Genomic DNA, 13,610 nt, shown 5'->3' on the forward strand with positions numbered 1-13,610 from the left:
TAAGCGTACGACCTGGGCCCAAGGAGAGTGCAAAGAGCAATGTATTCCCAACACTACTCCTCTTCCATTTTGATCTTAGTATCGCATCGTACTTCCCTCACACCAGGATCCTTTCGAACACGGCCGAGTAGTTCGTCATCGACGTTCGCGCCAACATAGACGACACGGTCCACCCAGACGCGGTCCAGGCTCACGTGCAGATATTTGTTCATATCTGTCCCAACAGCCTCAGAGTGCTGTTCCATGGTATGGCCTGGCCGTAATTCGATGATGTACCACTCTGGTATCGCCTCTGGAAGACTTTCGTTACGAAGCGGCGCTTGATAGCCCGCAAGGTTGACTGGACTGGCGGTGGGTGCGGATGCCATGGCGATGACGACGACGAGGAGGCTTAGAGTAAGAAACGCGAAAAGAGGGGTGCGGCGAGTGAAAAGGATGCTCATGGTAGTGCAAGTGGGTACGTGGGCAGATAGTTGGTTTGTGGAATTTGGGCTGAGGGAAGCATCCGTGGCGAGGGACGCGGTCCATATAGGCGGCAGGGACTCGTGGCGCAGAATGACTTGGAGGATCGCAATTGGTCCAGATGCCAACCAGGGATTAAAGCTTTCTTCTTGTTGGGGCCGGGCGTATGCGGCGTAGCTTCTCAAGCTAAGACCTGCAATATCCATTCTGGGCCTGCTAGGCAGCAACCATTTTCCATGTATCACTTGGACTATGCAATCTCTCTTCAACCAAGTCATGCGTGAGGTAGTGCGTTACCCACGCATTAAGCGTATGGAACACTGAAGTTCGAATACACCCGGTATTGCTTCTATAAGACTCATCTAGTTCATGCCCAGCCCTTAGATCATACTGAGATACCGGCTCGACGTCTTATACCTGAACATCTGCGCATCTCTCTTCATTCTTACCGCCGAGGAGTTCTTAGGTGGTAGACTATCAAAGCTCCGCGCATACGTGGCTGTGACGTGTGCAATAGCACGTGTCATCTGAATCCAAGCTTCATAGTTCAGGTTGTTCGTGGTGTCGCCATCCTCGTGGTAATTCACGTCATAAGGGACCCCAGCAGCGCCTCCAAACATTTCGAACTCCTCCTGGGTCTTGATGCCCTCGGCGCCGCATGCGATGCCGCCGGCAGCGATGCCAGCTTCCATGAAAGGACCGTAGTCGGAGCGACCGTCGAATTCGATCTCGGTGTGATTCACCTTGGCGATGTCGCGGAAGTAGTGGGTGAACTCGGCCTCGGCTTCTGAGGAGCCTGGTGGACCCGTGGAGTTGAAAGCCGACCCATCGCCGTCATAAATCTGGAAGGCGTAGTTGGGAGACGCCATCATGTCGAAGTCAAGAAATAGACGGATCTTGTCCTTCTCGGCTTGGGAGAGAGACTTGACGTAGAATTCTGATCCGAGGAGTCCTTCTTCCTCAGCTGTCCACCAAGAAAAGCGTACTGCGTTGTTGACCGAGAAGCGCATTAACTGGATGGCAACCTCAAGGATAGAGATGGATCCAGAGCCATTGTCGTTGATGCCAGGCCCAGCGGCGACCGAGTCTGAATGTCCGCCGATGTGTATGACGTTGTCTTGGTCGCCGCCCTTCGTCTGTGCTATGATGTTGTAGCTTGTGACGTCCTTGGCGGTAGTTGTCATGTCGACTATAACCTCAGTGCCAATTTCGAGTAGGGCAACTAGCCCTTCGCCGGCTGCTTGGGAGATTCCTGCAGTAGGGACGTATTCGCCCTCCGTAGCTGGTATCCGCTGCAGCGAGTAGCCGTTGAGATTCCCTTCAACGTTATTATAAATGAGCACGCCAGCCGCACCCCTCTCAGTTGCGAAAGCCACTTTCTCACCGGAGACGCATGTCCCGCGGTAGATGAGTGCAATTGAGCCATTGAGGCTGTTCGGGAAATCTGTCTGAATAGTAGTCGGATTAGTCGAAGTAAGGAGAATGAGACCACCGTAGCATGGCTTACAGCATTGCAACCCAGATTAGGTATAGCAACGACAGATCCAGTTGCATGGCCCCCAGGAGCTAACCCGACAGCGTATGCCTCGGTTTCCTTGCCGTTGATGGTGAGATTGGCGGAGATGCCTACTGATAAGGGCATAGGTTGTTGTGTGACCGTATAGTAGTGCGGGAATTTCTTTATCATGTCGGTGATGTATTTGACTGTAGCATCATGTCCTGCACTCCCAATAACGCGATTCTTATCCGGGGAGTCGTATGCGAACCGCTCGAAGAGCTGGGCTTTCTCTTCCAAGGCATCGACATTGATGCGCCTACGAAGCTTCTCCTATCGCCCGTCGCGTCAGTCAGATACGGCAAACGGGGAGGCGAAGTAGAACTGACCGACTCCACGAGGTTATTACGCGGGTCGAGCACAGCAGCATTGGCGGTCGCGGCGGCAAACACTGCTAATACTACGATTGACTTCCACATAGTTTATTTCAATGGTAGACTAGTCGCCCGAAGCTCGATGCGAAGAAGCTTTCAGAGGGGGTGTTCCAAGATTTAAATATGGATGCATACGGCTCTCCCAATTGCCTCGTACAGAACCTGGTAGGCGGGGATTGCAGGCGGCACAATCCCATACAATTGTTGACGCCGTATGGCTCCATTCTATCGGGCTCGCGGAGCAGCGTATTGCGACCTGCTTGATTGGGTGTGTACCTACCTGGTAGCGTACAGCTTGGCAATCCCTCGCGGCTTGTCTCTTTACCCGTCGCGGGGGCGAGGCTCCGAAATGGCGTTTCGTGGTACGCTGCCTCTTCGGAGCGTGCAAATGAAGAGTTCGATAAGACAACTTGGCGGACTTGGCTTGCTGATCTCCTCATCTCTTAATCCTGAGTTCTACAGAAAGTCGGGCGTCTGACGACCCTCCCATATAGCTGTCGCGTCTTTGTTATTCTGGATGACCTGCTCCCAAAAACGGGCCGAAAGGGAAAGAAATCGAAAGACCCGAGCACGTAGCAGCGGTATCCATCTTTCAGAAATTGAATTTTAGATATTGTATCGGCGGGAGAAAGAGGTTGGAGTAGATTTCGCGTGGGAACGTTGGAAGGCGTGCACGGCTCGAGCTACCCCAATCTGAACTAGCGCCAGAAATGCGGGGATGAGGTGCGCGCTGAGTAAGCTTATGCCGTCTTTCTTCGACGTCCAACGTCCCGTTCTAGAACATCCACCCCGCGGCCGAGAGTGATTAGTAAATGCCGATGCAGTTCACAGATATGGATGGGACAACGTTTACATCTCACCTGCTGAATAACGAACATTCACGACGCCGAGACGATTGCAAATCATGCATAGAGGCTCAAACGTAGGGCATATAAGGTTCACGGCTGACCGTAGAAGGACGAGAACGACCTGGAGCTGCAAGAGACAGCGAAGAGCCAAGGAACAGCGCCAGACATACGAATAAATACCATGGCCTTCTCAATGGCGATGCCCTTCCACAAGGGCGAAGAGCAAATGCACAAGCTGCTGAAAGTTCCGTCATACGACAACCCTACTTCAGCGATGCTCACGCCCCAAGCTAGCTTCTCGCTACAACGATCGCCTCTCCTCGCCCTAGGAACTCTCGACTCACAAAACCGCCCATGGACGACTCTTTGGGGTGGCCACGCTGGCTTCTCTCAACCTCTTGGCGGTGGCCTTATCGGAACCCGGACCATCGTCGACGGAGCGCATGACCCTGTTGTGCAAGCTCTTGTAGGGAATGTCGAAAAGGGCGAGATGGTGCAGCAGGAGAAAATCTTATCAGGTTTAAGCATCGACTTGATGAAGAGGACGAGGGTAAAACTCTCTGGGCGAATGGTAGCTGGCGCCGTGGGTAAGATGGATGTGGAATTCGAAGACGAGGGTGAGCGGCCGGACGAAGCACCGGAAAAGCAGGATCAGATTCAGTTGGTCATGAAGATTGAACAAAGTCTCGGTAATTGTCCCAAGTACTTGAACCAGTATGAGGTACAGCCCGCTTTCGTCACTTCGGAATTGGTATCCCAGGGGCCAACGCTTACCCCAGATGCCAAGGCTCTGATATCCAAATCCGACATGTTCTTTCTTTCGAGCAGCACGGAAGATGATATGGACACAAACCATCGCGGTGGGCCCGCAGGCTTCGTTCGAGTTCTATCGGACACTGAAATCGTCTATCCAGAGTACTCCGGCAACCGCCTATACCAGTCACTTGGCAATCTCCAACTCAACCCTAAGATCGGCATTACCTTTCCAGATTATGAAACAGGGGCCGTCCTCTACACAACCGGAGCCGCTGAAATACTAATAGCGGGCGACGCGGCTAAGCTGCTCCCAGGAAGCAATCTCGCATTGAAAATGAAACTCGATGAAGTGCGGCTCATAGAAGGCGGTCTTCCTTTCCGGGGCAAGAGGAAGTTACCTTCGCCGTATAACCCGCTCGTACGGACATTGGCCTCAGAAGGGAACATCAAGTCATCAATAGCTGCGACTCGTACAACGGCCCGGCTTGTAAAGAAGACCCTCCTCACACCATCAGTCGCACGCTTCACGTTTTCTGTGCCAGACGGGATCGCTTATACCCCTGGCCAGTGGGTAGCCTTCGACTTCTCGGGGGAGTTAGATATCGGTTACTCTCACATGCGGGATGATGATCCACGGAGCTTGAACGACGACTTCGTGCGCACATTTACGATCTCTTCGAGACCCACAGAGAACGGAACGAAAGAGAAAGAGTTCGAAATCACGATCAGGAACGTTGGAGTCATCACAAGTTTCCTTTTCAAACAGAATGATCGCGCAGGCTTTGAAGTTCCTATAGTGGGCGTGGGCGGCGAGTTCAAGATCGAGCAGAGGGCAAATGATGCCCAAGTGACGTCTTTTGTTGCTGGTGGTGTCGGTATTACGCCACTTCTTGGCCAGCTGGAAGGCCTCGATACATCGCCCGGCCGATTCAAATTGTTTTGGACCACCAGGCCAGCCGATGCAAATCTCGCATTGGAGACACTGCAAAGACACACGGGCCTCGCAAAGTCTACGGAGATCTTCTTCACCGGATTGAACGCATCGAAAGAGATCGAAGAGAAGATTGAGGAGATCGAGAAAATGGGAGCGAAGGTCGAGAGGAGGAGGAGGATTGGTAAGAACGATCTCAATGCTCTGAATGCAGACACTTGGTATCTGTGCGCTGGGAAACCGTTAAGGAAGGAGGTTTTGACCTGGTTAGAGGGGAAGAGAGTCATTTTCGAGAACTTTGACTATTGAACAATCGCGATTCTCCGTTCCTCCGTCCGGCTTGTGTACGTACGTTATTTCCCTACTAGTTGTTTTGGTCTCTGACTATGTCAATGAAAGCATGCAATCCTCTCTCTTCCATGGGTGCTTGCGGTCCACTCTGTGCACCACAGCAATGCTCCCAGCCAATTCTTCAGAGACAGAACACATCTCCATCCCCAACGGCGATGGTATGCCAGCCTAGGTCCTCGCTCAATGCATATGCCCGTGTCAGGTACGATACTCCGACTGCAGTGTCGCCCTCCTCTTCATCCAGTGACACCACAGTGACCCAGCCCATCCCATCCGCATCGAATTCCTCCGGCGACGGACCGTCCTCGAGGACCGATTCCAACTCGTGCTAACCGACCACGACACAAGCACGAAATCGCGTAGTGCCCAGCGTTTGCTCGCCTCTCGACCCAACGGCGAAAGCGTCTAGGAAAGTTAGTCTCCAGACTACTCAGTCAATGAATTATTGCGAAAGCTTACTCGCGCACCTTTCGGATACTAGCATCCTCCAGACGCAGGTCATTTTGTACAGCCCAATCGATGCGAGAGAACAAGTCGCCGTTCCCTCGGCTTCCAACTTAAGGCGAATGCGAGTGTTTAGATGATTCATAAACCGCTCCCACTCAGCATCGTCGCCGTAAGTGGTGCGGTATATTACCCAGCTCCACTTACTGTCCGGGTTCGCCTCCAGCATATCCCGGACGGAGTTTAGATCATACATGTTGCTCTGCAGCGCTGTATGTCTCTACCCTTAGCTAGGGAGCCGAAGAACGTGTCTTCCTCTACTGACCCAGGTAGGTGGAGAGGCTCAAAAATTTAAAACAACTGGATAGAAGGTCGATGTACTGACTCTAAATATTGGTCTTCGGCAATCATACGCAGCTGCGACTCCGTAGTCAGCAGTTAGTCTTAGCATTCCACATGACATGCTCTTCACCCGTGTGCCAAGGTAATTCTCGGATGTCCGTGGAAGTTTGGGCCACCCACCACTTCTTGCCATTGCTTAGGATGGTGAAGAGCGTTATATGATGCGTAATACCGCCATGGCAATAGGGTTGGGTCCGCGACAGCTGAACTCGCTCGCTACGCCACAATCATTCGCCGGAGGTCAGCGTAACATATCCGTGGCCCCATCTCCATTCGGAGCCCGATGCACCCATAGATGAAGCGCAGCGCCATAAATCCGAGAAAATAAGCCAGACTCTGGACTATAGGTTCAGTCCGCCGTCATGAGCTATACCGCTCCTATCAACGCGCTTCGGAATACTCCTTCGCCTTGCCTGTGCGACCTTTAAGTACACCACAAGTCGCGCTACAATCTCCGATTTTACGTCCTCCATAAGCACGTGTAGTTGTCTAAGCCAGAATTGTCAACTCCTCAAGGACAAGCGTTTTTCAATCCTCGGATTACGCCTCGAGGGCCCGTCCTCGGAACCCAGAACACATTACCATTAGATCAACGGAGGTCTCACAGTTCACACGAGAATGAAGCAGAGTTCGTCGAGACCTTGTATAAGGACTCTATGTTGCACATCCTCTTCTACATGCAGTCTTTACCACACTCCTTCAGCCATCTCGGCATCGTCACTCGTTTTCCGTCTTTTTCTGGTTTTGTTTCTTTCAAGGGCAGTGCCCATCATAAATTTGCTGAAACATCTTCATCGTTTATTCCGGCAGAGGCACCAGCATGAATATCTTCATGCTGCGTAGCCTTCTCCTGCTTCTGGGTTTCGCTTCTACCCTTCTGCAGGCCAATGTTATTCCACAGAATTAGTAAGTTGAATCAATATCCCTGGATAGTTGGCATACGGTCTGACCGCATTCCAGCCGTAACAGTCTAGCTCTGCGAGATGTAGAACAACTCGAGGGTGTACCGGACACGATCCTGCTTGAGCATCGCGCACCCGCCGGATCTAAGCCGAAGCCTAAACCGAAGCCAAAGCCCGCACCTGCACCTGCACCAAAACCGAAACCAAAACCCTTGCCAAAGCCTGTTCCTGCACTTTCCGCAAAGCCTAAGCCGAAGCGAGGTCTCCAGTGGTCATAAGCAGCTGCGACTCCGTGTGTCCGTAGGCGGTCTTAGCATTCCTACAACGTGCACCTTACCCGTGTACCTAAGGTACTTTTTTATTATCTGTAGAAACTATAGCTACCTACTACTTTTTACTACTGCTAGGTAATATAATGCGGAATACCGGCATAGCAATAGATCAGTCAATCTTCTCTCTACATAGACAGCGGCTCTTGGTATAAAAGAATATATGTATCATCATTGCTTTCCTAATGGTTCTATATTTCTCCTTTAGTGCGTAAGATGGCAGCGTAGAGATGAGAGCCGCTCGAGTAGCCACAGTAGTTAACTCAAGCAAGGACAAGAAAGCATCCATTCGCCCTGAACGATGGCATGCTAAGCTCATGTTATCTATCTACGTGCGGTTTCGGTTCGTGGCTTGACCCAAGTATCCCCTAGCTATTCAATGCGTAGCCTCTCTCTCTCTTCTATGCCAGCCCAAGCCCCTCCCTTCCAATAGCAGATTTCAGACATCCCATTCCCCTGCACATGTATCGCCATCCCAAAAGTCTTTCTACTCCACAACCGACCTGAGGGCGTGCCATTTGCCCTTGGCCCACGATGGAAGCTCATCATACTCCGTAGTCGTCAAGCCTGCGAAATCCCGCTCATCAACAGTTCCCTCCTCCATATCCTCAGCGTCAGCCTCGGCGAACACAGGGGATGTGCTCTGCACTTCCCCCGTACTCCCTTGAGACTCCTCCTTCAGATTCTCGTCCTCCATCTTCCCCTTAAGCACCCTCCGTGCGTCTTCAAGTGTGAAAGCCTTGACACACGGCACCGCAAGCCTGACATCCCTCCTAATGCACGCAAGCTCCTTCAAATGGGGGTACTTCTTTCCAAATGCGTCCCAAACGGGTGCATAGGCATAACCGCCTAGAAATTCCCCTTCGCCGGGGAAGATATCCTCCGGGATGGCCGGGTCCTCGTATAATTCTCGCAGAACGCGCACCATGTGGCGGTCGACATTCTCCATATCGATGGGTTCGTCGGGCGGGGGGTATGGGCGCCCAAGCTCGCGATGGAGGGCCGTAATGCGGCCCTCGTATTCGTCTACCATGCGATTGAATTCTTCATAACATCCGCGCGCGGTCTTTTTCGCGTCGCCGATGTCTTTTTCGTAGGTGGTGGACCATTCATTGTTCTGGTCTTGGAGTTGGGCGATGTGATCGTCAAGGGGACGGCGCTCGGAACACAGACGTTCGATTTCTGTTTCCTTCTCTTTCAGTTCTGTGCAGAGGAATGATGGTGGTTTTCGTGAGGACAGGCGGTCGACTTCGCTGTCGCGGTGCTGTAGTTTCAGCTCTAGTTCTGAGATCTTGTCTTCTAGCTGTGGAAGCTGCGCGCGCGCATTGTGCTCTTCGAGGAAGAGGTTGTCGAATTGGTTCTCAAAGTCGTTGGCTAGAGCTTTCTGTATCTGGAGCTCTTCTGATCGGTTCGCGAACTGAGTCTGGAGTCTGTGGATCTCCATATGAGCATCCTTGAGTTCGTTAATGTTCTTCGCATGCAGTTGTTTGAATTCGTCCATCAGACTAGATGCGTTGTCCAAGGTGGTAGCCATCTCCCAAGCTTCACCTATTCCAAGCATACGGTTTGCGGCCTCGAGCTCGTTGCGCAACTGCACCACCCGCTTGGACTTCATCCTCAACTTTTCTTCCATCTTCGTCTTCTCAACCTTCATATTACTCGCGTTCCCCCGTGCGTCGTTGCATAGCTGGATCTGCTGGCTCATGTCCTGGCTGGCTTTGACGAGCTGATCATGCAGGTCGGCGATGATAATGTCGTGGGTGGAGTTCTCTTTCCTGAGCTTCTCATTATCTTCCGAGAGCGCCATGTTCTCCTCAACGAGGTCCTTGGTCATCACCATCGCCATGGCTGAGGAACTGGAGGCGTTGTCGCGGTATTCGACAATGACGTCGCGTAAACGTTCATTCTCTCTTGCTGCCTCTAGCAATGCTTCTTTATGAGTAGCATGGTTGAAGTGTAGGTCTGCCTCTAGACGTCCCTTCTCTGCTTCGAGCCCCTCGATCCGATCTTTGAAAGAGGTTTCGTTATTGGTGGTAAGCTGTCGGAGTTCGCGGAGGACGTTGCGAAGGGCGGCGAGCTCAGATTCCTTCTGCTGGACACGGATGTCAAGGTCCGTCCGGAGCTCTTCGACGATGTTGCTGTGTTCAGTCTCAAGCGTCTTCTGGATGTTGCCGATTTGCACCACGTACTCTTCGTCTTTCTTGGCCAGGCCTTTCTTCAACTCATCGCGCTCGGTGCCGATGGCACGGCATTCAATCTGAACGCCCATGTATGCTTCATTCTTCCGTGCCAGCTCTTTCGCCAGCTCATCGCGCTCGATAGATAGGGCCTGGACCTGTCTCTGGGCTTCCTTGCGTGCACGCTCGCACTTCTCCGCCTCAAGTTTCGTGACTTCCAACTCTTCCTTGTCCAGAAGACGAACGTTGGAAATAGTATCGGAATGAAAGGATGAGGTGGAGGTTGGCGGTGAGTTGGAGATGCACTCAGGTGACGTCGTAGCGGTCAACACGGGTGAGCGGGGTGGGGTGGTACTCCTGATGGTGCTCTCGTGCGGGAAGGTGCTCGCCGACAAAGACTCGCTAGCGTCAGATGCCGAAGAAGCGGACATCGGGCTCTGGAAACGAGACGATGGAGGTGTATACGTCGGACCTGGAGGAGGGATAGTGACCTTGTGCATGGTCTCCACTTCATGGCCCTGGCGATTGCGGCCCTTGGTGGTAACCACATGGACGGTGTAGCGCGTGTTCTCCATGATCTCGGTGTCCGGGTTGAAGATAGACATGACTCTGTAGATGGTGATGTAATAGCTTGAAGTGTAGAATGAAGCTGTGCACAGAGAGATGATTGTTGGTGTTAGAGTGGGAAGTAGAGGAAAGCCTAGCAGCCTGGGTGATGAAATTGAAGCGGGCGGTACGTGCGCCAAGAAATGGGGGTCACGGTCGCTCGGGCGACCAATCATGATGCAGTGATGCTGCGAGAGTGAAAGAGCTACACCACCGAAGAGCGGTGAAGCGGCGCAAAGAACCCTCATTTTGCGCTGAAACGTTACTTATCGAACATATCGGTCTAATAAATATATCTTCATTCTTTATATGCTGGCATTATCCGATACTATCTCCCCACAGGGAGGAACTTGCCTTCAATACCAGGACTCAAGGGCCGCGACCACCAGCACCGCTTTCAGGCAAACCTCCTACCGCCTCGCGCGCATCAAATCATCCAGCCGCTCATACCGCCTCCTCTGCATCTCCTCCAGCTCCAGCTTCGCCTTCTGAATAACCTCATTACTCGGATGCTCCGCCACCCAGCACGGGTAGAACACATGATCCGCGGGCGCGAACACCGGCTTCTTACCCAGCATAACGTGCTTCTTGTATACTTCGTCGGCCATCCAATTGCACAGCTCAGCCAGCTCGTGCGGATTATCAGGCAGCTCGGCGTCGTGCAGGCCGTCGTACGCCATGTCGAGAAACCAGGCGTACTTCGCTTTGACGGCTTCGCGGATCTTGGCCCAGTGCTCGGTTTCGGCGAGGGAGATAAGGTGGTGCCCCATGTGCGCTTGGACACTGCGGTCGGAGTACGGGAGTACTGAGGCGGAGGAAGCAGTGGTGGGGGAGGGCGGAAGAGGGCCGAACTCGGGAGGTGTGGGAGGGAGCTCGACGGCTGGATACTCTGGGCTCGAGCGGTCGAGGTGCCAGTCCTGCGCACCGGCTAGGATGAGCAATTGTTCGTCATCTGTGGTCCCCGGGGGGAAGAAGACTTCCTCGCCTCGCGCTCCGGTCTTTGCATCTGAGAGCCGTGAGTCGGCTAGCAGCTCCGCTAGACGATTCAGCTCGCCCGTCGGGCCTTGGGGGTTTACCTCGGTGTTGCCCATTGCTACTGTTAGCTCGTCGATGTCCATCATGTGCTGATCGGAAGTTGACATTGTGTGGTGTGGAAGATCGATGAGTTTCGTGCGGAGAAGTGGTTTAGTATCTCTTGTTGCGCTGGTGAAATGGAGGCTAGAGGGGTTGAAGTCGGTTGCGGCGCTCGAGGGGTTGGAACGATGCCGAGGGCTGGAGGGAAAGAAATATTTCTATATTTGCGAATGCTCATCGTTGAGTCACAACGTGGTGAACATCGAGGCGGAGAGTGAAGAGTCGTGTTATGGTGAGATCACTACACAATGGGCCCGTCCTTAAAGATACAAATGGGTGCATAGTACGGGTGCACAATTTTAAGGGGGATCAAGTGTATTAACGATACGTTGCAGGTATAAGGTGCGACTCCCAGGCTTGAAGGGACTCGTAAAAAATACAAGTGGTTTCGAAAGTGAGAAGTACTAGTTCAAAGTCCAGAATCGCGTGATATACAATAGTTTATCTGGATCAATACTCCTAGACGATTAGAAAAGGGGTGTATCTCCTCAAATGACAGCTTAGTCCTATCTGCACGAGTTGATACACGAAAGAGGTGCGAAATTTTGTACAGGAGACGTAATAAGACAAAGGTAGACAAAGCAGGATAACGACAGCTGTCAGGTAATGACAGATCATACCCATCCTCCCAAGTCCTCGCCTGCCTAGAAACCCGACTACATTACGTTCTTGGCCAGTTACGATATTGGATCGCGGAAATTCCTGGAAATGCTTGGGGGGGATGTGGTGAAGAAGATATGTAGACGCGAAAGAGATCCATTGCTAGACCTAGAGTGTTATTTGCAGTGGAATGACATGTACTGAGAAGTGGGCTTGCGGAAACGGGTTCAGGATCTTCTCATCCGTAATATCGACCCCCAATGACGTTTCCCATGAGGATGCGGACATTGTATTGTCGACGTGCATCCAGTGAGCTGAAGTCATGCTGGAGCGGACTCGTGGGCATCGTTAGCAACCAGGAGATGCCATGCCAAGCAGAGGGTAGCGTGGGAGCCATATATTCATATATGTATGTTCTGGGGACTATATTCACGGCTTACAGGCACGCTTAAGTGCGACGATTCGTCCGGCATACAAATCAGGAAGAAGATGCCACGCTATGCCCATATCTTCAACCCTATACCCCGGGCCATTGAAGTCGGGATGTTCGGCGAGAGGATTAGGCGATATCGGTGAGCCTCTAGCATCGTAAATGCTGTCTTTCTGGCCTTGCATGGGAGAATCCTGCTCTAGTATGTTAGCTTCCTTCGGCTGCGAATTGTTGCGCTTACGCACCGTGCGTTTTTTCTTCAGTGCGTCCTCTCTGTACCGCACGTCCGGCCACATTTTCCTTATAACGTCATTCGCCGGATGCTCTTCCATCCAGAATGGGAAGCAAGGATGACACGTAGGAGGAAGCGGCGGCTTGAACTTCGAAGCCCGAAGCGGGTCTGCGTACATGCGCACGATTTCGTCACACATGAACCGACTTAACTCGTCGACGGTTGCCGGGTCATCGGGGAGAGCCCGGTTGAGGAGGTCGCACGGGTGAGCGAGGATCCAGTGGTTGTATTTGGCGAATAGGGAGGGCGGTTCATTGAGGGTGGTGGTTTGGAGAAGGTCCACAAGGCTATCGAACTTTCCGTCGGGGTCGACGTCTGCCTTGTCGAAGTGGAATATGATGCTTGCCAGTTGCGCGTCTGCAGAATCGGGCGGCCTGTCGTCTCGACCTTGGCGTTTTGGTTTGCCTATCTCGTCCGTCCGATTCGTTTTGTTTGGACCATCGGACTGTTCACCGATGTTGCGCTTTCGTTTAGCTGGGGCTCGAGTAGTCGTACCTTCCTTTTCCACACCGGACGGGGCTGCGGTTTTCTTGTCTAGCGATCTAGAGGTCTCGTTGCCTGATGACTGCGAGGCCTCGTCGTCTGCGTCTTCCAATACCTCCTGCTGCGCTGTGTTTCCGTCAACCTCCAACGGTTCATTTATGCCACCAGCTCGCATCTTTTTGCCCGTATCATCCGGTCGTTCATTGTACATGCGCTTGCGCTTTGTAAGTAGCGACGCAGGCAGTCCATATAGAGAATCCGCGTCGGACGAGCTCGTGGAAGACATTTTGAGGTTGTGTGCGCGGTCGCGTGAGGGTAGTGAAATGGGCTGAGCATTATAAGACTCAACCGGCCCGTTGCGGCTAGTCTCGCATGGAGTTGTTCGTGGAGAAGGTGCGACCCGTGTTGCCAATTCACAATGCAGGCGGCTATTTGCGAGAGGTAGAAGGGCCGTGAATCGGTTTCTTCGGTCGGTCGACAGAGGGATATCGAAGGGACTAGCAGCTATCAGCATAACCTGTGCAGGACTTGCCT

General features: G+C 52.6%; 8 protein-coding genes across 8 annotated transcripts; 2 read left to right on the forward strand and 6 right to left on the reverse strand.

The window, feature by feature from the left end:
• Positions 1 to 53: 53 nt before the first annotated feature.
• Positions 54 to 668, reverse strand: BU26DRAFT_570901 (uncharacterized protein; the record flags this gene model as incomplete). The annotated part of the gene is made up of 1 exon (XM_033834078.1): positions 54 to 668. The coding sequence occupies one exon, from the start codon at positions 666 to 668 to the stop codon at positions 54 to 56; it is 615 nt and encodes a 204-aa protein (XP_033677218.1).
• Positions 537 to 2,716, reverse strand: BU26DRAFT_157009 (leupeptin-inactivating enzyme 1 precursor). The gene is made up of 3 exons (XM_033820071.1): positions 2,347 to 2,716; positions 1,970 to 2,290; positions 537 to 1,910 (listed from the first exon to the last, which is right to left on the reverse strand). Exons 1-3 carry the CDS (start codon positions 2,434 to 2,436, stop codon positions 843 to 845), a joined length of 1,479 nt encoding a protein of 492 aa, XP_033677219.1. The 5' UTR covers positions 2,437 to 2,716; the 3' UTR covers positions 537 to 842.
• A 465-nt stretch (positions 2,717 to 3,181) lies between these two features.
• On the forward strand, positions 3,182 to 5,339 carry BU26DRAFT_524404 (uncharacterized protein). Its single transcript, XM_033830279.1, has one exon. The coding sequence runs from the start codon at positions 3,421 to 3,423 to the stop codon at positions 5,233 to 5,235; it is 1,815 nt and encodes a 604-aa protein (XP_033677220.1). The 5' UTR covers positions 3,182 to 3,420; the 3' UTR covers positions 5,236 to 5,339.
• Positions 5,340 to 5,434: 95 nt separating this feature from the next.
• Positions 5,435 to 6,058, reverse strand: BU26DRAFT_524407 (uncharacterized protein). The gene has a single exon (XM_033830280.1). The coding sequence runs from the start codon at positions 5,975 to 5,977 to the stop codon at positions 5,720 to 5,722; it is 258 nt and encodes an 85-aa protein (XP_033677221.1). The 5' UTR covers positions 5,978 to 6,058; the 3' UTR covers positions 5,435 to 5,719.
• Positions 6,059 to 6,460: 402 nt separating this feature from the next.
• Positions 6,461 to 7,385, forward strand: BU26DRAFT_157064 (uncharacterized protein). The gene is made up of 2 exons (XM_033820072.1): positions 6,461 to 7,029; positions 7,084 to 7,385. The coding sequence occupies exons 1-2, from the start codon at positions 6,944 to 6,946 to the stop codon at positions 7,301 to 7,303; spliced, it is 306 nt and encodes a 101-aa protein (XP_033677222.1). The 5' UTR covers positions 6,461 to 6,943; the 3' UTR covers positions 7,304 to 7,385.
• A 456-nt stretch (positions 7,386 to 7,841) lies between these two features.
• On the reverse strand, positions 7,842 to 10,136 carry BU26DRAFT_570905 (uncharacterized protein; the record flags this gene model as incomplete). Its single annotated transcript, XM_033834079.1, has 1 exon — positions 7,842 to 10,136. One exon carries the CDS (start codon positions 10,134 to 10,136, stop codon positions 7,842 to 7,844), a length of 2,295 nt encoding a protein of 764 aa, XP_033677223.1.
• Positions 10,137 to 10,547: 411 nt separating this feature from the next.
• On the reverse strand, positions 10,548 to 11,279 carry BU26DRAFT_510642 (uncharacterized protein; the record flags this gene model as incomplete). Its single annotated transcript, XM_033827248.1, has 1 exon — positions 10,548 to 11,279. One exon carries the CDS (start codon positions 11,277 to 11,279, stop codon positions 10,548 to 10,550), a length of 732 nt encoding a protein of 243 aa, XP_033677224.1.
• A 984-nt stretch (positions 11,280 to 12,263) lies between these two features.
• On the reverse strand, positions 12,264 to 13,454 carry BU26DRAFT_524408 (uncharacterized protein). The gene is made up of 2 exons (XM_033830281.1): positions 12,547 to 13,454; positions 12,264 to 12,495 (listed from the first exon to the last, which is right to left on the reverse strand). Exons 1-2 carry the CDS (start codon positions 13,360 to 13,362, stop codon positions 12,301 to 12,303), a joined length of 1,011 nt encoding a protein of 336 aa, XP_033677225.1. The 5' UTR covers positions 13,363 to 13,454; the 3' UTR covers positions 12,264 to 12,300.
• Positions 13,455 to 13,610: the final 156 nt, after the last annotated feature.

Source organism: Trematosphaeria pertusa (genome assembly GCF_010094035.1).
Source record: "Trematosphaeria pertusa strain CBS 122368 unplaced genomic scaffold BU26scaffold_20, whole genome shotgun sequence".
Lineage (NCBI taxonomy): Eukaryota > Fungi > Ascomycota > Dothideomycetes > Pleosporales > Trematosphaeriaceae > Trematosphaeria > Trematosphaeria pertusa.

Excerpts from the sequence above, each read along its gene's own strand:
- BU26DRAFT_524404 (XM_033830279.1), top strand. The coding sequence starts at position 3,421 with ATGGCCTTCTCAATGGCGATGCCCTTCCACAAGGGCGAAGAGCAAATG.
- BU26DRAFT_157009 (XM_033820071.1), bottom strand. The coding sequence starts at position 2,436 with ATGTGGAAGTCAATCGTAGTATTAGCAGTGTTTGCCGCCGCGACCGCC. Across the intron at positions 2,291-2,346 it reads GTAATAACCTCGTGGAGTCG|GAGAAGCTTCGTAGGCGCAT; the intron begins GTCAGTTCTACT and ends GACGGGCGATAG. Across the intron at positions 1,911-1,969 it reads CTAATCTGGGTTGCAATGCT|ACAGATTTCCCGAACAGCCT; the intron begins GTAAGCCATGCT and ends ACTACTATTCAG.
- BU26DRAFT_157064 (XM_033820072.1), top strand. The coding sequence starts at position 6,944 with ATGAATATCTTCATGCTGCGTAGCCTTCTCCTGCTTCTGGGTTTCGCT. Across the intron at positions 7,030-7,083 it reads AATGTTATTCCACAGAATTA|CCGTAACAGTCTAGCTCTGC; the intron begins GTAAGTTGAATC and ends ACCGCATTCCAG.
- BU26DRAFT_524408 (XM_033830281.1), bottom strand. The coding sequence starts at position 13,362 with ATGTCTTCCACGAGCTCGTCCGACGCGGATTCTCTATATGGACTGCCT. Across the intron at positions 12,496-12,546 it reads CACTGAAGAAAAAACGCACG|GATTCTCCCATGCAAGGCCA; the intron begins GTGCGTAAGCGC and ends ATACTAGAGCAG.
- BU26DRAFT_524407 (XM_033830280.1), bottom strand. The coding sequence starts at position 5,977 with ATGTATGATCTAAACTCCGTCCGGGATATGCTGGAGGCGAACCCGGAC.